Source organism: Balaenoptera physalus, assembly GCF_965194825.1.
Source record: "Balaenoptera physalus genome assembly, chromosome: X".
Classification (NCBI taxonomy): Eukaryota; Metazoa; Chordata; class Mammalia; order Artiodactyla; family Balaenopteridae; genus Balaenoptera; species Balaenoptera physalus.
The window spans coordinates 16,966,330-16,993,180 of record NC_138903.1 but is presented as its reverse complement, the minus strand read 5'-3'; the positions used below and the strand labels follow the sequence as shown (position 1 = coordinate 16,993,180).

General features: G+C 43.7%; 1 protein-coding gene and 1 long non-coding RNA gene across 6 annotated transcripts in view; both read right to left on the bottom strand.

Moving 5' to 3' along the window:
* The window catches only part of LOC309652964 (uncharacterized protein), a 42,954-nt gene extending 21,320 nt beyond the window's left edge, over positions 1-21,634 (bottom strand). For 2 of the 5 annotated variants that reach the window (XR_014258930.1, XM_082447331.1), the window contains exons 1-2: positions 20,876-21,133; positions 19,918-20,001 (exon numbers count right to left, since the gene is read on the bottom strand). Coding sequence is in view for 2 of the 5 variants with exons in the window: in XM_082447331.1 (XP_082303457.1) it covers positions 19,918-19,979 (62 nt within the window). In the remaining 3 variants the exon portion in view is untranslated. Of the gene's footprint in view, positions 1-19,917; positions 20,002-20,875; positions 21,134-21,366; positions 21,488-21,517 lie in introns of those variants that run through there. The other 3 variants (XR_014258928.1, XR_014258929.1, XM_082447330.1) reach the window with 3 other exon arrangements.
* Positions 773-11,914, bottom strand: LOC309653000. Its single transcript, XR_014258965.1, has 2 exons — positions 8,691-11,914; positions 773-8,365 (listed from the first exon to the last, which is right to left on the bottom strand). It is a non-coding gene; the product is annotated as an uncharacterized lncRNA (long non-coding RNA).
* Positions 21,635-26,851: the final 5,217 nt, after the last annotated feature.

The window sequence follows — 26,851 nt, the reverse complement described above, 5'->3', positions numbered from 1 at the left end:
ATACATCCAAGGGAAATTTAATCACTACTTTTAAGAGGTATCTGCACTCTCATGTTTATTGCAGCATTATTCACAGTAACCAAGATATGGGAACAACCTAACTGTCTACTGGTGGATGAATGGATAAAGAAAAGTGGTATACATATACAAAGGAATATTATTCAGCTATGAAAAAGAAGGAAATCCTGCCATTTGTGACAACATGCATAAACCTGGAGGACATTATACTAAGTGAAATAAGCCAGACAAATATTGAGAAAGACAAATACTGTATGCTCTCACTTATATGTGGAATCTAAAAAAGTCGAACTCATACAATCAGAGAGTAGAATGATGGTTTCCAGGGCCTGGGGGGTGGTGGGGAAAATGGGAGATGTTGGTCAGTGTGTACAAATTTTCAGTTATGAGATGAATAAGTTCTGTGGATCTAATGTATAGCATCATGACTATAGTTAATAATACTGCATCAGATACCTGAAATTTGATGAGAGTAGATCTTAGGTGTTCTCACGACACAAAAAATTGTAACCATGTGAGGTGATGGATGTGTTAATTAGCTTGATTGTGGTGATCATTTCACAATGTATACATATATAAAATCATCACACTGTGCACCTTAAATATACAAAACCTTTTTTTGTCAATGATACCTCAATGAAGCTGGAAAAAAATCTGAGAATGCAGAGACCTCTTTGAGATTAAAAAGATACTGGTCACACAGCAAAATGTGCTGCAGAGGTTAGTGTAGAGAAGAGAAGAGAAGTACTGGAGATTTTGTGCAAATTCCCAGATTTCTTGAAGGCCTTATTTGGAAAAAGAATATCCCTTGGCATTTTATACTATTTCTTTGAAAAGATGAACAGAACACCCTATAAACATTCCCTCTCAAAGATGTGTTCTATGAATATGTCCCTGGATTATGCCAAATGAGTGGGAATTTGTCATTTTATTTTGTATTCAATAAATATTCTTTGAATGCCTATTATGTGCCAGATACTGCGGATATACATCAGTGAGCAAAATCTCTTGAAGCTTATGTTCTAGCAGGCGCCCTACATTAGTTTGCTAGGCCTGCCACAACAAACGACTGGGTGGCTTAAACAACAGAAATTTCTTTCTCACAGTGCTGGAGGTTAGAAGTCCAAGATCAAGGGGCCTGCAGTTTGGTTTCTCCTGAGGCCTCTCTCCTTGGCTTGAAGACAGCCACCTTCTTGCTGTGTCCACACATGGCCCTTTGTCTGTGCATTAGCTTCCTAGATGTCTTTTCCTCTTCTTATAAGGATATCAGTCATACTGGATTAGGGCCCACCCTTAGGACCTCAGTTACCCTTAATTACCAAATGCAGTCACATTCTGAGGTATTGGGGGTTAGGGCATTGACATATGAATGGGGGGGGGGCGCATAGTTCAGTCTATAACAGGCCCCAAACTAAAAAGTCTCCTACCTGCTCCAAGTATCACTTCTTAAACTTTAATGTGCATACGAATGACCTGAGGATCTTGATAAAATACAGATTTTGATTCAGTAGGTATAGGGTGGAGCTTGCAACTGCATTTCTAGCAAGCTCCAGGTAATGCTGACACTGCCCATCCATGGAGCACATTTTGGCAAGGCAAAGCCTTCCTCAGAAATAATAATTTAAAAAAAAAAAAAAAAAAACCTTTGGCCTCTGAACAATTTTACAGAAATAAAGTGAAATTCTTCCCACTGATGTATCATTCCAGATGATAAGAGACTGAGGCCTTTCTAGATGGTCATTTCTGCAAGCTGGACACTTCATATCAACTCCTTGGGGATGTCATTTTTCAGCCGCCGGTCAGTCAGCCCTTTCAGTCCTGGATGCCACCCATTAGGGGCATGACTCGCCAGTTAGCAGCACTAGGCAGGGATTTAGAAGGAAGCTTTAGGGGTCACCACCAGCTAGTGCTCCCAGGCTTGTTAGAGCTGGACAGTGTCCTAGAGATCAATGACAACAACTGGCTTCCCAGTGCCTTTTGAGAGAGAAAAAAGCTGAGGTGCAGATATGTGAAGTGTCTGAGGTCACATAGCTGGTGGGGGCAGAGCTGGGCCTAGGATCGAGGATGTCAGTCCTTAAAGCAGTGGTTCTCAACCTTGGCTGCACATTAGAGTCGCCCGGGGAGCTTCTAAAGTGTGCACATGCCCAGGCCCACTCCAGACCAATTAAATCAGAATGCCATTTTTTTCCCAAAGTGCCCCCATGGTACAAGGCCGACATACCAGTAGTTGAGAACTACTGTCCAAAAGCACTATCAGAATTACCTGGAGAACTGGTGAAATCAAAGACTGCCAGACTCCAACCCCAGAGGGTCTGATGCAGTAGGTCTGGGGTGAGGCCCAAGAATCTGCATTCCTAACAAGCTCCCAAGACATGCTGATGCTGGTGCTGCTGGTCTGTCCTGGTGACTATCCCCGTGGTCAATCCATTTACCCAGTCCCAAAGGCAAAGAGCTGTGGTTGCCCCCACTTTTGGTGCTTACCCCTCTGCATGCTGTTCTTGACTTTCTCTCATAAGGCTAATTTCCATGATCGCTTTTTGTAGATTCTGACCTGATTTTACCCACTTATAAAACATCGGGGTGTGGGTCAAGGTTAGAAATTGTATTTGCTCTAAGCTCCCCATCCTTCTATGAAGTGGAAGAAGGATAACCTTGCTTATTCTGAACACAGAATACCAATTCTAAGACTTTCATCAACCCCCTCCAGACACACACATTTTCCTGAGTTGTGTGTGTGTATATGAATCAGAACATGACAATTTCATTTTCCTGAAAATATTCACTGAATTCCAAACTAATGACTAGGTTCTAGATTATACCAACCCCCAATACTTGAAAGGTCTCCTAGATGTTTGCCAAGCCAAATACAGAGGCATGGCCACCTCACCATGTTCCTCCAGCGGATGTACTTTCCAAATTCAAGGAATGGCAAATTTGTATGCGAGGAATCTTCCCCAGCTGCAATTCGAACAGAGAACCTGGGAGTCCAACCGGCAGAGCTTTAGACACTGGAGCTATGGATGGAGATGTGGCTAGGGTAGAGGCAAAGGGTAGGATGACTTTTCCCATCCTTGCTATGATGGCTGTAAGAACCAGAAGATCATGTCCACAGCAGGGGGTTGAGGGGGACTGGCAACCTTCAGAAGAAGGGGGCTGTGGTGGAGAAATGCTCCCAATCATCAGGAAGAGCCATGGCAGCAGTGACTGGGTCACATGCCAGTGGAAGCTCATTACTCCGTTTTGGTGCAGTGTTAGAACCCCCAGCCCTTGCCTCAGCAGCATGTGTAGGCAGGACATTCTGTCTTTGAGGACTGCAGGCTGGGAAGGACATGGCCCAGAAGCCAGACCCTATTTCAAACCCCCTCCCTGCCACTTACCATTTGTGAACTTGAACATATTTCTACTCTTCTCATCCTTAAAATGGGCATAATATTTACACGTTCATTGTGAGGGTTTAAACTTAACATGTAAGTCACACACAGTACAGTGCCTGGTACATAGTAGGCACTCAGTAAGTGGTACCTTTTATTGCCTCAAAATCAAATGTGGATTGAGGTAGGTACACCAGATACCACTTGCACGGTTTTTTTTTTCCCCACCCATTCAGTCTGAAGAACACACATAAATGCAGTGGAAAGAATAAAAATAGAACATCTGGAGACCTAGATTCTAGTTCCAGCTCTGACTCCAGCAGACCACACGACTCTGGCAAATCAATTACTTCTGTTCTCTCATCAGTAAAAGGGGGAAATTGTGCCACACAACCTCCAAGGCGTCTTCCCCTCCAACATTACATATGGATCTGTGAGGCCATCGAAATGGCTCAAAAGCTCAGTGTTTAGTGTCCACCGGTCCTTGAAGCAGCATTTTCCAAATTTACTTGATAAGAATCACCTGGGAAACTTTCCGGGTGATCCAGTGGCTAAGACTCCGCACACCCAATGCAGGGGGCCCAGGTTCGATCCCTGGTCAGGGAACTAGATTCCACGTGCCGCAACTAAGAGTTCGCATGCCACAACTAAGACCTGGCATAGCCAAATAAATAAATATTAAAAAAAAAAAAAAAAAAAAGAGGAGGGAAGAAACCATGAGGAAGATGTAGGACCCAGAAATAAGGAATCCAACACAGGCTAGAAGAGGTGAAGGAGGGTCCTGGGGGCAGCCCTGCTATGGGCCTAGGGAACAAATAATACAGACTGGAGCAATGCCTCCAAGAGAAAATGGAACTGATGCACTATTTAATGTGTTAAACCACACTGAAAGGAATTTTTAAGTTTTCTTAGAGAGTTTAGAGATGAATTGATGAGACATATAAAAAGCAAACAAAAAATAGGTGATAAGTAACTGGGGAAAAACCAAAGTTACATAGGATATAGAATGTGATCATATCTACTATCAACTATGAACAATATTTATATAGTTAAAATAATATAAACATTCAATATTAACTTAACCAAATCTATGCTATAAATATTGGGGGTGGAGGGAAGAAAAAGTATATGTTTAGGGAATTGTCTGAGATAGCTAAATCCTATTCTTCTGTAGTAGCTAACTGATAGATAATTCTAAACTTGAAAACTTAAGAAACAGAAGTACTAACATTCTATACAGGAATATATAAAGAATTACCAGAAGAAGCATGTAAAAGATTTGAAAGTAGTTGCTTTTGAGAAGCAGAAAATGGGATTGGGAGTAAGGGGCAGGTGACTGCAGTCTTTCAGTTTAAGACTAGTCATGCTATCATATTTTTAAAAACAACATATTTATATTAAAAATTAAATTAAAAATAAGTGCTATGTTATTTGGCTTGATAGGATTTTGGATTACCCAGGTGTGTGCATTTGTCAAAACTCAATGAATGTGGGGCTTCCCTGGTGGCACAGTGGTTAAGAATCCGTTTGCCAATGCAGGGGACACGGGTTCGAGCCCTGGTCTGGGAAGATCCCACATGCCGTGGAGCTACTAAGCCCATGCGCCACAACTACTGAGCCTGTGCTCTAGAGCCCACGTGCCACAACTACTGAGCCCGCGTGCCGCAACTACTGAAGCCCGCGTGCCTAGAGCCCGAGCTCTGGAATGAGAAGCCACCTCAATGAGAAGCCCGTGCACTGCAACAAAGAGTAGCCCCCACTCGCCACAGCTAAAAAAAGCCCACCTGCAGCAACAAAGACCTAATACAGCCAAAAATTAATTAATTTTTTAAAACTCAATGAATGTATACTTTAAGATTTACATATTTCATTGTACACACATTTTACATCAAAAGAAAAAATCGATAAACAAATACTAAAACTCTAATTAATGACATGCATACTGATGTCTGTAATTTACTTTGACATCCTTCAAAAAATAAGATGGATCAATGAACAGATAGAAGGATGGATAAATATGTGATAAAACAAGTACAGGAAAATGTTAATGGTAGACTCTAGGAGGTAGGTATATAGGGGTTCACTATAAAATTCTTTCAATTTTGCTGTGTTTGAAAAGTTTTATAATAAAATTTTGGAACAAATAAAAACAAACCCAGCACTAAAACTCAAGAGAGAATGATCTGTCTGGCGTACCAGCTAGGTAAACTTTAATCTTAAAATGCCACTTGCTTTCCAGAAGCATTCTGTAGCCATTTGACCCACAGATGAGCAATCAAATCAAAGAGGGTAGTGACATGTGAAGATGAGGGCAGTCTGATATTTCTTGTTGTCATTTTTACCAGTTTTCTACAGGGTATGTATGTGGTTCAACAATGAATATTTAATCTCTCTTAACAAGATTTGTCCTCCAATTATAAATATCCCGGTTGTCACATGCTCATCTATCTCTTAGCTCCAATTGAATTGTAAACTCATCCAAGCTATAATTTGTAACCTCCAGGGTCACACACCCAGTGGTTCATCAATACCAATTTTACTCTGATATACCACAGAGGAAAAGTAGCTCTCTGGACTAATAGATTTATGAATGGGTAAGCCAGAATGTCTGGGGAATAGAATCATACAATTTTCATTACAATGACTCTTAGGGCTTGGATCCAGTCTGGTTGTGAAGAAACTAAGGGTAAGAGAGATTAAGTGACATATCCAGAGTGATATAGCTATTTAGTGTGGTTATCTTTGGGTATTTTCTTCTTTATGCCCATTTAAACTATTAAATAAGTTTATGGAATGTGACACACATGTACTTGAATAAACACCCACTTTTTCCCCAGAGAGGCACTTGATTTAAAAGGAACTACGGGACTTAAGAGACTGTCACTGAACCAAACTTGGGTCTGCTTGCCTGACTTGCAACAAAGTCAATCTACTGACACCGGGTTGTAATGAAGGAAAGTACAGCATTTGTTGCAGGGCCAAGTAAGGAGAATGGGCAGCTCATGCTCAAAAGACCTGAACTCCCTGATGGCTTTCAGGGAAGGGTTTTTAAAGGCAACATTAGGTTTGAGGGTTGTAGGGTGCATGATCAGCTCGTGGACATGCTTCTGATTGGTTGGATATGAGGTCACTGGGTGATATTTTGGGAGTTAACATCATCAACCTTCACAGCATTTAAAAAAAAAAAAAATCAACCTTCTGGTTCCAACCAGTCTGGAGTCTACATGCTTGTGGTCAGCATGCAGTTAAGTTCTTCCACTTGGTGGGGTTTCAGTATCTGCAAAACAACTCAAGGATACAGCTCAGGATATTATCTATAACCCTTAAGGAGGAACTAAAGGTCCTTGACTTTATTTTATGGCTAAACTATTCTTATTTTGTCTTGTTTGTTATTTTTTTGTTTCTGCACTTTCTCACTTCTCTGATTCAGTTTGCTCTTTGGAATGCAGGGAAGGCCTGGGAGGCTAAAGCTTTTTTACAAACAAGAGGTAGAGGACATGGCAGGGGGGGGTCTGTCCCCAGGAAGGTCCCACAGAATCCTGCTCAGTTTCAAGAACACTAGATCCTATCCAGTCTGTTTGTGGGGAGAAGTGGGACCAGGAGAACATAGGTGATAAGAAGGCTGCCCCACACTCAACTGACAACTCAATGAAAAGTATCTGTGGTGAAAGTACTGATACACGCTACATTGTGGATGAACCTCCAGCATATTATGCTAAGAAGCCAGACACAAAAAGGTCACATATTGTACGGTTCCATTTATATGAAATACCCAAAACAGGCAAATTCATAGAGACAGAAAGCAGATTGGTGGTTGCCAGGGGCTGGGGGGAAGGCAAATGAGGGGTAACTGCTTACTGGATATGGGTTTTATTTTGAGGTAATTAAAATGTTTTAGAACTAGATAGAGGTGGAACTAGATAGAGATTAGTACATTGTGAATGTACTAAATGCCACTGAATTATTCCCTTCAAAATGGTTAATTTTATGCTATGTAAATTTCACCTCAATAAAGAAAATACATGTCTAGTGAGAGAGAAAAAACAAATGTAGCAAAATGTTAACAATTGGTGGATCTAGGTACAGACCATCAGGAATTCACTGTATTATTCGAGCAACTTTTCTATTAGGTTTAAAATTTTTCAAAAGAAAAAGTTAATAACAATAAAATATCTCTAGAAAACTAAGAAATCATGTAGTGATATTGCAAAATTGAGGTCACCAGTTGCAATCTAAAATTCATACAGTTTCATATCTATCATTTGATCACTGGCATGTCAAAAATAGGAACAACTCTTACTTCACTGGCCGGTAAGATTTCTAGCAGTGAAAATTACTCTTTAGGATTGTCAGAGCCAACACTGTTTAACGTGGGAACCTATTAACATGCAAATTTCTGAACATTAGTACCTAAAAATACATTTATTGGGTCCCTCTGTACAGTTGGTATTAAGATGTGGATTAACTGAAGGATCTGAGCTTTTGAAATTACATGTGTATATTCTGGCTTTGTCACCATCAGATGAGTCTCACCAATCTACTGACGGCTAAAAGCTAAAGGTTGCAAGCTGACTGAGAGTAACACAGGAGAAACATTAGGGGCACAGGTGATCACTCTGACCCTTGCACAGAGTGCTCTGAAACTCAAGCAGTAATGTAGTAAAGATAATACCCCATCCTGTAACCTCATAACGACGAGAGAGGATGGCTTGTCTATCTCCATTGCATAGTGAGTCAGATGGAGTTAATGCCTCCCTGGTTTCTTAGAGGCCCATGACCTAATTCTAAATTCTCCATTCAACCATGTCTGAGGTCTTAGACAACAGATCAGCCGGTCTACAGAGGGTGAGAGGCTACTTGCTTCTCTGACCAAGATGTACACGAAAAAAGTACAGAAATGCAAAAGGCTGTACCACAATGTGAACATACTTAACACTACTGAAACTGTACACTTAAAAACAGTTAAGAGGGCTTCCCTGGCGGCGCAGTGGTTGAGAATCTGCCTGCCAATGCAGGGGACACGGGTTCGAGCCCTGGTCTGGGAAGATCCCACATGCCGCGGAGCAGCTGGGCCCGTGAGCCACAATTACTGAGCCTGCGCGTCTGGAGCCTGTGCTCTGCAACGAGAGGCCGCGATGGTGAGAGGCCCGCACGCCGCGATGAAGAGTGGCCCCCGCTTGCCGCAACTAGAGAAAGCCCTCGCACAGAAACGAAGACCCAACACAGCCATAAATAAATAAATAAATAATTTAAGATAGAGATATATATATATTAAAAAAAAAAACAGTTAAGATGGTGAACTTAATGTTATGTGTTTTTTACCACAATAATATAAAAAGAGACATAAGACCCGAGTTTTATTTTTCATACAGCACACCTGAGAATTACTTCCCTTTTTTCTAAAATGAAGGTACACTACCAGTCTTTAATGCCTGATGTGACTTAACACACTCCAAATGAAATACAATCTGCTCCTACAGAGGGAAAAAAAAAAAAAAAAACCTATAACAACACTCAAGCCTCTGCACAAATCTTTGTTGAGTAAGAAAAATGGACATAAGAACAGATTAATGGCAAAAGGACATTAAAAATAGAAAAGAACTATTGATTTGAAGGTGTTACCTCAAGAGATAAGTACCAATAAATAATAGAGAGCAGTGGTCTCCATACATCACATGATGATGTGCACGAATCCATTCTCCTTTAGGGTTGAGATGCAATTTATTGTTTATCTAGACACTGCTTTGGGATTTACCAAATCACTAAAAGGAATGGGAGGTTCAGTTCATAAATATAACTTTCATAGGATGACAAATACAAGAATGTTCTACTGAAATAACTGAGTTCTTTTTTTTTTTTGGCAAATTTTTGGATTTTCCCAGAATTTTGATCAAGCACATAAAAACAAATCCATGTTCAATCAACAAGGCGTAATAAGATCTTTAATATTCACGTATGATAAGGAGCTCATCATTGAGATTATAGAGCTGTGATGTCCCATTTGGTAGCCAATATAAACACGTGCCTCTTTAGTTCCCCGACCAGGCATCGAACCCACGCCCCCTGCAGTGGAAGCGCAGTCTTAACCACTGGACCTCTTAACCACTGGACTGCCAGGGAGGTCCCCACGTGCCTCTTGAGCACTTGAGATGGGGCTGCTCTAAGTTGAGATGTGCCCTAAGTGTATTAAACACACCAGATTTCAAAGACTTAGTATGAAAAAAAAGAATGTAAAATCTCATTAATAATTTTTATATTGATTACATGTTAAAATAATATTTTGGATACATTGGGTTAAATAAAATATATTATTGAAATTAAGCTCACCTCTTTCACTTTTTTAATGTGGCTACTAGAAAACTTAAAATTACAGTATGTGTTTAGCATCATATTTCTATTGGACGGCACTGTAAAGACCATTTGAATTTTCTATCCCATTCTCTCACTCTTTATATGTGTGTGTGTGTGTTGTATGTAAACCTATACATGTGTAAATATACTGATTATCAAAGTAAGATATGGTCTCTTTTAAAAAGTGGACTATGGGGGACTTCCCTGGCGGTCCAGCGGTTAACACTCCCCAGTCGGGGAACTAAGATCCCACACGACTCGCGGTACGGCCAAAAAGTAAAAGAAGTGGACTATGTAAAAACCACTAAGAAAGAAATACCGAGATAAACATTCTTCCTTCTTGTAATTAAAATGCCTGTTTAAGCACGACTTTTATGAACACACCACAATTTATATTAAACATTCCACTGGTAAAGGAGTCTACACAACGTAGCACTGGCACTGGAGCTGATTCAGACAGGCCACTTGAAATTGCTTTTGTTCCTCTGAACTTGTTTCCCAATGGACTTCTCCATTTAGATTAATTTGGTTGGAGTAAGAAATGCAAAAATGTAAGTCACTGTACTTGGCCCTACAAATCTCAGGGATGGCTTAGAAATGACTGTTACATGATGAAAAGTGATCTCTGGCTAAGAAATTGCCAAGGATCAGAGAAAAATTACACTGACTATTGGCATATGGATACAACTGAGTTGAAGAAGCTGGAGTCTTAAATGACATTGGACTTTGTAAAATGTCAGCTGAGGTGGTTTTTTTTTGAAGGCAGGAATTATGATTTTTAAAAATCAATGATTGGGATGAATTGGGAGATTGGGATTGACATAAATACACTAATATGTATAAAATAGATAATAAGAACCTGCTACATAAAAAAATAAAATTCAAAAAAAAAATCAATGATTGTCTAGCTTTAATACAATAGTGTAATCTATGTAACAGTGGGTTAGAATGGAATTTTCCCACCACAGTTTCAGCTGAGGTGTCAGAACTGCAGATATCAGATACGAAAGTGAGTTGGAGACGAAACCCCAGAAGCAGAAACTACAGGGGAAGTGTTCAAGCTTTGTTTCTAAGGCTCTGGGACCTTCAACCAGAACAAGGGCATCATAAGAGGTCAGGGTGTGGGGAGGGGAGGAGATTTGTGAATAAGTTTCTTTGGAGAGAACTCTTGCTGTGCTTTGAGGGCCGAAGGACCACAACCTCCTTCACTTTTAGCCTTGTGGGGGAGACTTCTGGAGGGCCGCTTGGGAGCTTTGGAAAGTGTTTACTGCAGAGATATGAAAAGCCGAAGTGGAGGGCTGAGGCCCGGGCATCCAGAGCATCCAAGAAGGGCAGGTCCACTGCTCTGGGGGCCGGTAAGGAGGGGCTACTGTGTTGGACCAGCTTAAAATCCAGACTTTGTCAAGGGATATAGGAGTGTCTCTTAGGGATCAGATGAGGGTCTTGTGGCTCATCTTGGGTCCTGTCTATTGGGCCCCCTAGAGGGAAAAGTGTGTTTTTTTCCAGCTTTTTAGTGGAAGAGATTAACCGGATTCCTTCAGCTGTTGTAGAGGCTGATTGTTGCCTTCCTTTTTAGCCAAATGATTTGTAAAACCTTTGTCCAAAATCATTCACGTATATGATATAACGAGGATATTGAGCAAGCCTGACTCTTGTAAATCTGTTTATTTCACTACCATTTTCCCAGTCCCCAAAATTCAAAAGCTCTTCTCTCTCCTTAGGCCCCCCATCCAGTCAGTCCATTCATGTCCTCCTGTGTATGTTTCTATCTTCCCGATTCTTACTGCACCCATACTCTTTATGGCCTTCTCTAATCTGGTACTTTAGAGCTACCTACAACTTTTTCCCGGAAAATCCTTACTTGTCACTCTGCTTCCACCCACCACTCCACCACCCCAATACATCCAACATCACACTGCCATACTCATTTTCTTAACTGCACACCTCTGCTCACGTGGTGTTCCTACTCTAAAACCTTAAGTGCAATGGTTTGTAACCCTAGGGGTGAGCAGAAGACAAGTTACCTGGGGAGTAGGGGTGGAGGTGGGAGGGGATTGCATTGTGGGAGACTTTAAAACTATACATATGCCTTTCCTAAGACATTCTTCTGCACCTCTCCTCCTCTCCAGGTCTCCCCCCCACCTCTAGAGTATTATTACCAATGGGAATATGTTATCTTTTTTTTTTTTTTAATTTTTTTTCCCTTGGTTTTTCTTTTTTTTTTTTTTTAACAGTAATCTTTATTTATTTATTTATTTATTTTTATATTTATTTTTGGCCGTGTTGGGTCTTCGTTTCTGTGCGAGGGCTTTCTCCAGCTGCAGCAAGCGGGGCCACTCTTCATCGCGGTGCACGGGCCTCTCACTATCGCGGCCTCTCTTGTTGCAGAGCCCAGGCTCCAGACGCGCAGGCTCAGTAGCTGTGGCTCACGGGCCCAGCCGCTCTGCGGCATGTGGGATCTTCCCAGACCAGGGCTCGAACCCGTGTCCCCTGCATTGGCAGGCAGATTCTCAACCACTGCGCCACCAGGGAAGCCCGGAATATGTTATCTTTGTGACTAGTGGAGATGCAGAATTAACCAAGGCTGTATTAGTTAAAGGTAACAATGGTTTTGTAACAAATAAGCCTTGAATACTCAGTGGATTTATTTCTCACTCTCATCACAGTCTAACAGGAGTGTTCTGCTTGAACAGCCTCCTACATGGCTATCCAGGGGCCCAGACTCCTTCTACATTGTGGCTCTGTCCTCCTCATTTGTAAGATGAATATAACAACACTATTCTTGTAAAGCACTGTTGTAATGATTAATATGTGAATGTATGCCTGGTACACAGGAGGATCAGTATTGTTACACGTTCCCTAGTGGGTCAGGATAAGTTCTCTTGACAACCTGTCAACTTACCATACAGGGCCAGTTTTGGGCATTTTGAAATGTGAGGTTAACCTTTAGAATCTTTTTACCTCACCATTCATTTTTCTCCTCCTACTCCTAGTCTGTCTTATATTCCACTTCCAGAGTATGGAGGCTCTTGTTCTCAGTCATCACTGTTGGAAAATCTCGAACGCCTTCATTACCTCCCCCACCCAAAGTTTCCGCTTCCTCTTCACTCCCACTCTAACCCCCAAGGGGTGATATTTTTAAAAGACTAACATGCTATTCATCTGTAAGTGTTGTCTGTATCACAATGAGTGTTTTCTATAGAGAGAAATTCCTCAAGATCCAGTAGAAGGAAAAGCCTTCATTGGAGGGATTTCAAGTATGGAAATAGATGAAGGAGGAGATATCTGGGGAGGTAGATCCTTCCAGGTGAGTAGATGCCAGCTCTGCCTTTCATTCTATTTTTCTTCTTTCCTTCCTTTTACGTTATGCCCAGAAGTTAGTATAAGCAGACCCTTTCTCATGATAAAAACACTGTCTTAATTTTGGACCTAATAATATTTCAGAATAAATGCAGGGAATTCCCTGGCAGTCCAGTGGTTAGGACTCCACACTCTCACTGCTGAGGGCCTGGGTTCGATCCTGGTTGGGGAACTAAAATCCCACAAGCTGCGCAGCACATACATTCATTCATTCATCTGTCCAGTGCTAACCTTGTGGAAGCTTTAAAAGATGGTCACAAATTCTCTGACACTCCTCCCATAAATTGGTAGGGTCTAATTCTCCCCTTCCACTGTCTTGAATCTGGGCTGGCATTATTTGGAAGCAACAGAATTTAGAAAAGTGATGCTATGTGACTTCCAAGGCCTTGTCAGAAGAGGCCTTGTAGCTTCTGCCTAGTTCTCTCTTAATACCTGCTCTCCAGATCTCTCTCTCTTGGGACCCAGCCACCATGCTCTGAGAAGCCCAGGCCACATGCAGAGGCCAGGTATAGGTACTCAAGTGGACAGCCCTAATTGCAGTCCTAGCTGATAGCCAGGACTTGTGGCCCAGCCATCATGAATGTCCAGCCCGGTCAAGATTCTGATGACTGTAGGTACAGTGGACACTTGACTGCAATTGTGTGAGAGATCCCAGAGAGAACTGTTTGGCTGAACCTTCCTTGAATGTCTGACTCACACAATGGAGAGCAAAATGAAATTTTAATATGTATAAAATAACCCTAAATTTGGGGGTAATTCATTATACAGCAATAGATAGCTGGAATATTTGTCATGTTTATTTTTCTCTTATAATCCTACCTTTAAATAAAAAAAAAAAGCTCAGAAGTTTTGTTTCCAGCAAAAACTAAAAGGCTCCTGGCCCCATAAGATATTACTACCCTTTCAAAACTTTCTTCCTCAAGAGGAAGAGAAGAGGCAGGTTCCAGCTAATCTTCCAAAATCATAGTCCTTGATTTCAAGCTTTTACCTTCCTTCCAATGTCTCAAAGCAGTGACCAAGAACTAATTCAACACCCTCATATTCTCTCAGAAATCACACTTTGAGGGTAGGAAGGGAACACCTAACTTCAATTGAATAAAACAGTGTTTGAATATCCTAGGCAAAACATGCTGCGGGCTTCCCTGGTGGCGCAGTGGTTAAGAATCTGCCTGCCAATGCAGGGGACAAGGGTTCAAGCCCTGGTCCGGGAAGTTCCCACACGCGGCGGAGCAATGAAGCCCGTGCGCCACAACTACTGAGCCTGCGCGTCTGGAGCCCGTGCCATAACTACTGAGTCCTCGTGCCCCAACTACTGAAGCCCGCACGCCTAGAGCCCGTGCTCCGCAACAAGAGAAGCCACCACAATGAGAAGCCCACGCACCGCAACGAAGAGTAGCCCCCGCTCACCGCAACTGGAGAAAGCACGCACGCAGCAAGGAAGACCCAACGCAGCCAAAAATAAATAAATAAAGAAAATAAATAAATTAAAAAAAAAAAAACATGCTGCAAGGGAAGCAAAGTGGTGTTTCATTGAGCGACCAACCTGAAGTATTACATTTTTTGGACACATTTTGAAAATACCTGACCTGTGATGAAGCAGAGTGTGTCTTGCCAGCAGAGAAATTTCTCTAAGAAAAAGAATCTTCCAGATTGATGGGATCTAGAAGTTATATATAACAATCATGGGAAAAAAATGGGAGAAAACATAGCATCTTTTGAAGTTCCATGTTCCACATCATTTACAATCAGCTGCTGAAGTTCCTTCCAAAAAAAAATTTTATTTGTTTTTTTTTTTTTTTGGCCACACTGCAGGGCTTATGGGATTTTAGCTCCCTGACCAGGGATCAAACCCAGGCCCTTGGCAGTGAGAGTGCAGAGTCCTAACCACTGGACCTGCAGAGAATTTCCCCAAAAAATGTCCTTTATTTTACATTTTTCAATGTAAATCTGACCCAAAGCAAAGGATATTGACAAATAGAGTTCAGTAAAAGAAAAGAACAGAACATGAAACTTAACAGCAGCAGAAATTTTCATGCAAGAAAATCAAATTAAGATAATTTGGCCATGACAGCCCATTTAAATGTGAGAATTGACAAATTAAGATATGTGAGTCCTCATGTTGCTTCCAGTAGAGATTCAGAAATGTAATTTTAACAATTAAAACTATAAATGTCTTCATGTAATCAACATGTATTTATTGTCAGACACTGTACTAGAGATCAGCACAAATTGTCCTCAAGAAACAAGTAGTCTAGTGGAGTAAACAGCAAGTTAAAAAAAAAAAATTAAATGAGTTTCATATGTATACAATCTGTACAACATTCCCAGGCACATAGTAAGTGCCATGTACCTGCAAAGTAAGTAAATAAATATCCATTCATTTATTTATTCAACAAATACTTATTTATCACCTTCTACACAGCAGGCCCCATGCAAGGTGCTGGGGAAAGAGTGGTGAATAAAGAGTGTACATTCAGAGGAGAGGACAGATATTGAACATTCAATAAGCAGGGGCACCCCAGGAGCATTCCTGGGATGCTTGGGAAGCAAGAGAAGGCTACTGGCCCCAGGTGGCCAAAGGCTAGGCCAGGCCAGGCCAGGCCCAGGATGATGGACTCAGCAGCATGACTGCTGCCCAAATAACAAGAAGAGAAAAGTAGTTTACCCCAAGCCAAAATGGAAATCTAGTATGTAAAGTCAAACTTGGGAGAGGCTTGAAGGCCAGCGAGGCAACCAAGATCTGTTCTCCAAATTCAGAAACAAGCACTGGACTTCATGCGTTGGACCACACATGAGAGATGAAGACAACAGTGTAGCTGGAATGGAAGACTAGGCATAGTGCTCGAGACTCTGGCACTTTGGTGCCAGGAGTAGACCACCCATAGCACAAACAGGTCTGGACCAAGATATGTTGGAGCTCAAGGCAGACTAAGAATTAGGTGTACTTCTGATGATATCCTTTCAGTATTAATGCAACATTTTCTTAATGGGGGAGCGGAACTGGCACCAAGATAATTTTTTTTTCCTTTCTATGAGCGAGACTGATTTATAATTTGATGGTTATAGAAGTAGTCACATGTGGAGGTCTGAGTTAAATGGTACCATATTTCTAATTTCCATTGGGAATGTTATTGCCCTTATAGATTGGTGTTCAGAGCGTTTATCCACTTGGTCTGCCTTTTAACTTGGCTCTGAGCATGAAGGATCCCAGAATATGGGTGTCTGCTGATTGCCCTGGTATGAATGCCCAAGGGCTGTTGTGTGTGTGTGCATATGTATAAAAGTGTATCTTTGTGTGAGTGTGTGTGTGTGTCCTTCCTCCTGAACAAGGTGGATTCTGCCAGGTTTCCAAATATGTCAGAAGGACTGGTCCTATGACGATCATCTAAGTTTTACCATTTGAGAGTTTAGAATTCAACACTTTATATGGCCTTTTCCCTTTTTCTTCAAACCCCAGAGCTTGGATTTAGGAGTCTGCAAACATGCCTCTGTTCCTTAATGGCTGTAGGACCCTGGGAAGGTTCTTAACCCTATTAAAGGGTAGTTTCCTGATCTTTAAAATGTGGATGATAATATTTAGCTCCTAAGATTTTTGTGAAGATAAAACAGCATATTGAGGGAATTCCCTGGTGGTCCAGTGGTTAGGACTCAGAGCTTTCACTGCTGAGGGCCCGGGTTTAATCCCTGGCTGGGAAACTAAGATCCTGCAAGCAGCACAACGTGGCCAAAAAACAAAAAAAACAAAACAACAACAACAAAAAGCCCAGCATATTGAAAGCAATGAATGTGATTCCTGGGTTATAGTAAGCACTAAGTAGAAGTTATTATGGTTAGAATTAAAGGTCCTAAGCAAGAGCTATGAACAGCCAGATGTCACCAGAACTAGGGTTTATTCTCATTTCACCTTATGGCCTATCTATAAACAGAGAGTTAAAATACTGAATAGGCTGTAGACTTAACTAAACCATCCCACTTAAAATGGTTCATCATTTGCTACTTTACAAGGTACTCAAGAACTGGTCAGTTCTCTTCCGGACAAACAGATGGTCCTTCCTCATCTTAAAATAAGGAGAATGATTTTGCGGACCCAAGCTGACCTGGCTAAAAATCCAAGCATTTCTTATTTCTACATAAATTAATAATTCAAAACAAAATTTCTAAATAACAAACTTCCATTTTGCTAAAAGCAAGGGTCTGTTAATGGATGCCTCTAAACTTAGCAAGCATTCCAGATGTCTCACCGGTGGGTTTTTGTTGTCTCCCTCAGAATACACACTGATGGCCAGGCACTGGCAGCACTGGATGTGATCAGATGCAACTAGGCAACAGTCCAGGACCACCTTCTTCCTAGGCTATAGCTTCTAACACTCTTTTTTTTTTTTTAAATTTTTATTTATTTATTTATTTTTAATTTATGGCTATGTTGGGTCTTCGTTTCTGTGCGAGGGCTTTCACTAGTTGTGGCAAGTGGGGGTCACTCTTCATCGCTGTGCGCGGGCCTCTCACTATCGCGGCCTCTCTTGTTGCGGAGCACAGGCTCCAGACGCGCAGGCTCAGTAATTATGGCTCACGGGCCCAGCCGCTCCGCGGCATGTGGGATCTTCCCAGACCAGGGCTCGAACCCGTGTTCCCTGCATTAGCAGGCAGATTCTCAACCACTGCGCCACCAGGGAAGCCCTCTAACACTCTTATGGTGGACTTTTAATTCATTAATTAGCAATGAAAAGAGAAGGGATAAGAGTGCTATATTCTGACATCAATAGTTTCAAACAGCCTAATGAGACATACTAGGATGCCTTCCAAAATTGATGAGCTCAACCACTGATGGGCGTAACCGAAGAAAACGTTCAGCACAGCTGACCCAACAGTTCTTTCCTGAGCTACCCATGAATCCTGAAACTGAAGTTCATTTGGAGTTTTTTATTTTGCTTTGTTTTTTAATTTGGAATGGGAAATGCCTCTACCTCTCTCAAAGCAGAAAGGTTGTATTTTTTTTCTCCCACTGCCTGACACCTTCAGGTTCCACTCAGGCTTGTCCATGGAAGTGTGCGTTTTGGTTAATTATTAGATTACTCACTACACTTCCACTTTAACACTTAAAGGGGCAAAACGGTAAAACAACTGTACATTACTTTACAAATGTGGTGCCCTTTCTCCTTCCTTTCCTCCTCCACCAAATGCTACTCCAACATTTGGGGGAGTCTCATGAACACTTCCGTTCTGCTGTCACCCACCTGTGGGGCAAGACCATTTAAAGCGAGAAAGTTCTGCCTGTGCCTGAATGTTAGCCGATGTGCTCCAGCTGGCTTGGAAGACACGAGAGGCACATGCACGCTGAAGGCAGGAAGGCAAGAGGGAGCTGGTACAAGCTCCAAAATGTTCTAAATGCAAAACGATGAGATTTAGAACTTCAAGTTTTAGGATCAGGACCAGCAACAAGAACAACTCCAAATCCTTGCTCCCAGGTCCTACAGCAGGCAGCAACATGCGGTCCCAGAGCCAACAGGAAACAGAAGCAAAATATTTAAGTGTGGGCTGAGAGGGGCTACTTATACGCTTATAGATATGTAGACTAGTGGGCACTGCCCCCGTCTCCAGGCCAGTCTGTGGCAAGATGGTGGACATGGCTCCCTTTCCTTTCATTGTAACTATTGAAAATATATTCTGTAGGCCAGGGTGGCTACATAATTTGTCAGGCCTAGTGCAAAATAAAAATGCAGGGCCACTTGTTCAAAAAGCAGGAAAAGAGTGCCGTTAAGGTCCTAAAATATATTTCCTTGCCTCTGCTCTCTTTCTTTTCTCTCCCTCTCCCTCCCACTTCCCCTTACTCTCTCTTAGTTCCTATTTAACATCACACCGAATCCTCACAGGCACCTGAGGATCCCATTCTGTGATGAGATGCACGTGGTCTGCTAGCTGCCAAGTTCCCCCTCCCACCAGCCACTGGGCCCCTGTGCGGGGTCCCCGCCCCAGTCAGGAAGTCAATCCCCCTTCCCACAGCCCACCGTCCCAACCCATGGCAGATGGCCAACCCTCAAAGGACTGCAACTTCCATACCTGGATCAGAGATGGGCTAGAGGCTCACACTTGCCAAGTTGTCTCCTGAACCCACCGTGGCGCTGCCAGCCGAGGGTGAGGACAGCCTGGCATGCCCCACTAGAGACTCCGAGTGGGACACATGTCCAACCCAGACCCCCACTGCAACGTTCCTGGCACTTGTGTCAGGTAAGACATGGGCCTTGTCCCCCCGAACCCCTATCCTATCCTACCCACACCACTCCACCTCTTCCTCGCAGTGCTACCTGGACGCTGCCAGGGTAGAGGGTGGCAGTGCTCATAGGGCGGAGAGGGGAGGCCAGGCAAGGCTGGGGCTCCAGTGGATGGAGGAGAGGGGGCGGTCAAGAACTCATCGGGGGAGGTGAGGAGGTGGCAGGAGGTAGACTCAAGGTGGGCCAGGATGCAAGCCCTCACTCCCCACGTGCGCCATGGTCCCATAGGATTAAATAACACCAAGCAGATGTCTTTACTGAAAAACTTCTCCTGTCCTTTAATGTGCTAATGGGCTACTGAATCCCTGTACCAGTCAGGATAGGCTAGGTTATGCTGCAACAAGAATTGACTCCAAAATCTCAGTGGCTTACCTCAACAAATGATGTCACATCAACATTTATGCCCTGTTAAGGACTCTTAGCCCTCCACTACTGTTGGGCTGCAACCCGCAGGCCTACAAGGCCTGTACTTGCCCAGCCTCAAGACCAAAGAAAGGGCCTGGAGTCAGCAACAGAGACATCATGGTTTAATGGACGGGGGAGCTTACCTGTCTGAAGCAAGGTCCTGGAGCGACACCCCACTGTGTGCGGCGGCCGGCGGGCAGGACATGGCGGCAGGCTTCCTCCCGGGGCTGGGGGAAGGCGCGCGGTGGCGCCGGGGAATTACCAGTTATAACACGATTATTTCCAGAGAGTTTACCTAAAAGCTCTTTCTTCTCCGTTACTCTTAGAGATCACAGAAGATTAACATGCCAGAGAGCCCAGGTGGATCATTTACATTGCAAAGGCACAGGAAGAGGAGAAATACCAATTCCTTCTAGAAAGCTAACTTCCTCTAAGGGCATATGCAAAAACCAGTTTTAGAATGTCAAAAGAGTCCCATCGTGGACATTTTCAGAGTTTTTTTTTTTCAGTTTCTAAAAAGCCAATTCAGTTTAAACAACAGTAATAGGCAATAACACGTTATCAGTCACTCACATGCACATGCCTCACTTTCAGAGGAGAAAGAATCAGCGTTCAAGTCAACCTTCACCTCAGCTGTTAGCTCAGCCTCCGTGGCCTTTCTCGGTATAAAACGCACCTGCCAGCCCACAGCTGCGGCCACTTCGTTTTCCCACCGTAATGGCGCCAATATCTCCGCCATGGCCTTGGGGTGACTGAGTCCTTCGGTACTGTCTTGGCAGCCCCATTCATCAAGGCCGGCCACCCTAGGGCCCCACATACTAGCGGACGGCCACCCCGGGACTTCCCCTGCAACTTTCAGGATCACCCCTGGAACTTTCAGGCCCCTCATGCTAGGTGACGCCCCTGCAACTTTCCGTTGCGCGTCCTTATTTCCTGACATCTCGGCGCTCACAGGAGCTTCCTCGGTCTCCCCGCTGGCTCTACCAATTGGGCTGCACCCCCGCAGGCCTACAAGGCCTGTACTTGCCCAGGTACAAGACCAAAGAAAGGGCCCACAGTCGGCGACGGAGACATCATGGTTTAATGGACGGGGGAGCTTACCTGTCTCAAGCAAGGTCCTGGAGCGACACCCCACTGTGTGCGGCCGGCGGCGGGCAGGACATGGACACGGGGCTGGGGGGAGGCGCGCAGTGGCGCCGGGGAATTACCAGTTATAACACTATTATTTCCAGAGTTTACCTAAAAGCTCTTTCTTCTCCTTTACTCTTAGAGATCACAGAAGATTAACGTGCCAGAGAGCCCAGGTGGATCATTTACATCCCAAAGGCACAAGAGAAATACCAATCCCTTCTAGAAAGCTAGCTTAACCAATTACAAAAGGCTCACTTTGATACGATAGCAGAGCCATTGGAGGCACTGTTGTCCAGATCTCTCGGCAGCCCCAGTCAGCAAGGACGGCCACCACAGGACCCCCCAAACTAGTGGAAGCCGCCCCGAGATCACCCACACAACTTTCGGGCGCCACGTGGTAGTAGGCGGCCCCCGCGGCTTTCCGTTCCCCACCCCGTATTTCCCGACATCGCGGCGCTCACGGGAGTTTCCTCGGTCTCCTGGCCGCTCTGTCCGCTGTTAGGCTGCACCCCGCAGGCCTACAAGGCCGGCGCTTGCCCAGCTTTAAGACGGAAGAAAGGGCCCGGCGGGGTTAGCAAGAGACATCATGGTTTAACGGATGGGGGAGCTTACCTGTCTGAAGCAAGGTCCTGGAGCGACACCTCACCGTGTGCGGCGGCCGGCGGGCAGGACATGGCGGCAGGCTTCGCTCCTGGGCTGGGGGCGGGGGGAGGGGGGAGGAATTCAGGAATTGACCTCAGGTGGGCTCATTAGTTACCAGGGAAACCAGTAGAGGGCCACGCCCCTCACCGCCCCTTGGATAAGTTATTAGCTGGGACCTGGGGCAGGTACGTACGAGGGTCAGTCCTGTGAGTAGGGTGTAGTTGAAGCTGGCCTTAGTCGGGCAGGGGTGTACAGAGAGCAAGAGAACAGCCGTCTTGGGACTTCCCTGGCGGTCCAGTGGTTAGGACTCTGCACTTCCAATGCAGGGGGCACAGGTTCTATCCCTGGTCAGGGAACTAAGATTCCACATGCCGCGCGGCGCAGCCAAAAAAAAAGAGAGAGAGAGAGAGAGAGAACAGCCATCTTGAGTGGCCTGACCATACAACTACCCCTAAGAAATCCCTCTGATATCCCTGGGACTTCACAGGGGAAGTGTCTTACAGGTATTCAAGAAAATACTTACCCACGTTCTTCTAAGCTATCCTTATTAAGTACCTAGTTCTGATAGTTGCCAGGTAGCCACCTATTTCTCTTCTATGAACTGCCATTCTCCATTAGTGCCCACTCTAAGGCCCTATGGTGCCAATGCTATGTCATGGTCTCTGGCAGAGTAGGGCTGGAGAGCGTAACCCCTTTTTTTTTTTTTTTTACTTTATCTTGAGTAATTATTTTTTTCATATTTTATCTCCTCTGCATAGTAATCACATAACCCCTTCTTGGGCCCAACCTCTGATGAATGGAACCCCTTCAGCCATTAGGCCCTAACCCTTCCCTTTTTGGGGTCTCAGAGCTCTCATCAGATCAGACACAGGGCAGACACCAGGCCAAGAATTTGTCTTCCCTCACCCCTCTCTCCAGGGGTCTTTCCTCCTCTTTTGGCCCCCAAATGAAAACACCTCAGATCAACTCAGGTAAGACCAGGATGGCAGGTATCTGTAGCCTGGTGGTTCTGCTGACACTGACTCTTGGTTAGGGACTCAGCTAGGACACCTTGCTTCATGAGGACCTGTTACCAAAGCTCATGTCACCGCATGACAGACCAGTGAATGGAGAGATGAGTTGCAGCAGACTGAGAAGATAATGGACTAGAATCCCAAAGAACCACCTTCCCCAAGTTGGAATTCACGCTTCTTTTATACTACAAAGGGAGGTGGTAAAATCCTGGTTCTGGCCAGACTCCAGAGGGGATGTGTTAATTTCTTTCTTCCTGCAGCTGTTCCCAGGTGGCCCTGGTCAGGATGTTTACTGTGAGCTGAGCAAAGGTATTTTAGCTTAATGCTCATTACCTGGGGGGCAGGGTTCCCAGAGATGGGCCATTATGCATAATTTAAGCTTATAGGCAACTCCTCTTTAGTGATTAACTAAAGAGGTTCTTCCCTATTACAGATGCTTCATGCCCCCTGGTATCTCCTTAGTAAATCGAGTCTGCAGAAATGATGGGAGTTGGAAGCCTCAGCTCTGTTGTCTTAAGGGCATTGAAAAGGCTTTGAAAGTTGGTGACTGTTCTCACTTCCAACCCAAGGACACAACTGGAATGAGGTGGTGAGCAATGTCCCCAAGCAGTAGTTCAGAAGGGAATGGAGGCCTTTTTACAATATTTAAATATCCAGACCCATCTACAGGGAAGTCTTTGAAATTCTTCCCACCACAGAAGCCATGTTGGAATTCTGAGCTTCAGTCCCACTAAGCCCTTGTGGGAAAGAAAGACTTCAGGTGAGTAGTGATGAGTCTATAATGGAGAGAGAGGGCGGGAGTGGGAGCGGTGATGGGGAGAATGAGGGGGGAATAAATCTGATTCTGAAAATAGCTGGAGATTTAAAAATGGAGCTGGAGGACTTCCATGGTGGCGCAGTGGTTAAGAATCCACCTGCCGATGCAGGGGACACAGGTTCGAGCCCTGGTCCGGGAAGATCCCATATGCCGCGGAGCAACTAAGCCCGTGCACCACAACTACTGAGCCCACGTGCCACAACTACTGAAGCCAGTGCACTCTAGGGCCCATGCTCGGCCCAAGAGAAGCCACTGCAATGAGAAGCCCGCGCACCGCAGCGAAGAGTAGCTCCCGCTCGCCACAACTAGAGAAAGCCCGCGCGCAGCAACGACGACCCAATGCAGCCAAAAAATAAATTAAAAAAAAAAAAATAGAATGCAAGTGGAAATCAGACCTGGAAGCAAATTCACTAAATGATTGATGAGTGAATTCAGTAATTAAATTAACCTAGTTCCTTTAAATATGATTTTACCCCTGAGAATAATCAGCAGAATTGTAAGAAAAGTATTTGCCAAAGTTATCTCATATTTAATTATCCATAATTCTGTGCCATGCACAGAGGAAGAGAAAGAAAACCTGGTAAGGTGGCCAGATTCATGGGCTGGGACAGGGAGGGGAACCATTGTCTTACCTGATAACAGAAGTGAATTTGTGGCTGTTTTGATTATAATTTTTGATCTAGATTCAAAAGTTCTTCCCTGTGAAGCTTACCGGAAAGAACTTGGCTGAAGGCATCTGTAGTGATGAAAGTTTTTTATAGGCATGCTTCTTAAAGCAAACAGAAGTTAGTGCTTTCCCTGGCAAAGCGTTGCCTTTGTGACAGTTAATGAAGTCTTTCTCTCTCAAAGGCAGAAGGGGGATAAATGGGGCATTGTGGATTGGGCTGTACCTCTCAAATATGTAACGGGTGGCTGATGAGTTGATTCCACAGGTGTGCAGGGATAGTGAGAATTCTTACGGTGAGCCGCTCCCACCCGCGAGTCCCTACTAAGAGGGACTGCCCTTCGGCAGAATGTCATGTGGAGTCAGTCGCTTCATACCCTAGACCTCAATTTCCTCATTCTTGAAGATTTCTACAAAAGAAACCTATTTCCACACCCCTGGAAGTGGGTGCTCCAGGAGATGCAAAGGGCGTGAGCCAGGGACCCATTGTTCTGATGCCTCCTAGCAACCATACTTTCATGCAACTCTCATTAGTCACCCTGCCTTTGAACTCCTGTCTGGAGGCGAGCAGACTGAACCTGTTCCATATACCTGACTGAGCTGATCATTTTCTCTTACTATTATTAACAGGTTGGCATTTGTGATAAGAGGTAGGAAAGCAGGGAAGAACTAGAGATAGTAGAAACTTACTCTTTGATTGCCTGGAATGACTATTTTCCTTAAATATGCACTATTTATTTTTAAATATTTAACGAAATCTCCTAACTCTAGGTAATATTTGATCACAGTACCCTTTCAAACTTTTGATTGATATATAGTATACATACAGAAAAGTGCATATAACCTAAGTGTACGGCTCACTGAACTTTAAAAACTTAAACACGTCCTGCTGTGGCCAGTACCCAGATCAATAAAGAGGACTTGGGACTTCCCTGGCCGTCCAGTAGTTAGTACTCCGTGCTTCCACTGCAGGGGGCACGGGTTAAATCCCTGGTCGGGGAACTAAGATCCTGCAAGCCCTGCGGCTCAAATAAATAAAGAGGACTTTACGCACAACCCCAGAAGGCCCCTCCCCCAAATACTCATTCCAGACACAACTTCTCCCTCTAAGGGTAACCAATAGCCTGACCCCTAATAGCAGAGATTCTTTTTGCCTGCCTTTGAACTTTATATAAATAGAATCATACAGCCTGTGCTCTTTTTTCCTGACTCCTTTCAGTCAGCATTATGTTTGTGAGAGCCTTCCTTATTACTCTGTGTAGTTATAGATTGTTTATTCTCATTGCTGCATAGCAGTATAAATACACTAGAATTTATCCACTGTTGATGGACATTTGGGTAGTTTCCAGTTCAGTGTTATTACAAGTAGTGCTGTTATAAACATTCAAATTCATGTCCTTTCGTCAACACAAGTATGGACTGTTTGGGGGTATGTACCCAGGAATTACTAGGTCATAGGGTAAGCATATGTTCAGCCTTAGCAGATACTGTCAATTTGTTTGTAGTTGTACCAGTTTGCACTTCCACTAGCAGTGATGAGACTACCGGTTACTCTACATCCTCTCCCAAAATGTACTCCACCAATCCCCTGCCTACTAGGGGGTGTGGTATAGTCTAGTGGCTAAGAATCCAGATTCTGGAACTAGACTTTCTGGGTTCAAATTCCAGCTTTATCACTTAATAAGTGTGTGACCTTAGGTACCTTACTTAACTTTTCTGTGCCTCAGTTTTTTCATCTGTAAAATGGGACTAATAAATCATCTACCTCATAGAGTTAAGGATTATATGAGTTAATGCATGTAGAACACTAATAGTGCCTAGCACATAGAAAATACTCCATAGTATGGAGGTTCCTTAAAAAACTAAAAATAGAATTACCATATGACCCAGCAATCCCACTACTGGGCATATACCCAGAGAAAACCATAATTCAGAAAGACACAGGCACCCCAATGTTCATTGCAGCACTATTTACAATAGCCATGTCATGGAATCAATCTAAATGCCCATCAACAGATGAATGGATAAAGAAGATGTGGTACATATATACAATGGAATATTACTCAGCCATAAAAAGAAACGAAATTGAGTCATTTGTTGAGACGTGGATGGATCTAGAGACTGTCATACAGAGTGAAATAAGTCAGAAAGAGAAAAACAAATATCGTATATTAACACATATATGTGGAACCTAGAAAAATGGTACAGATGAACCGGTTTGCAGGGCAGAAGTTGAGACACAGATGTAGAGAACAAACGTATGGACACCAAGAGGGGAAAGTGGGGCTTCCCTGGTGGCGCAGTGGTTGAGAATCCGCCTGCCAATGCAGGGGACACGGGTTCGAGCCCTGGTCCGGGAAGATCCCACGTGCCGCGGAGCAACTGGGCCCGTGAGCCACAATTACTGAGCCTGTGCGTCTGGAGCCTGTGCTCCGCAACAAGAGAGGCCGCGACGGTGAGAGGCCCGCGCACCGTGATGAAGAGTGGCCCCCGCTTGCCGCAACTGGAGAAAGCCCTCGCACAGAAACGAAGACCCAACACAGCCAAAAAAAAGAATAAATAAATAAATAAATAAATTTAAAAAAAAAAAAAAAAAAAAAAGAGGGGAAAGTGGCGGGGGGGTGGGGTAGTGTGATGAATTGGGAGATTGGGATTGACATGTATACACTAATATGTATTAAATAGATAACTAATAAGAACCTGCTGTATAAAAAAATAAATAAAATTCAAAAATTCAAAAGAAAAGAAAATACTCCATAAATCTTAGATATTATTTTCATTCAAATGCATTGAAATCAATTGCCACCAGT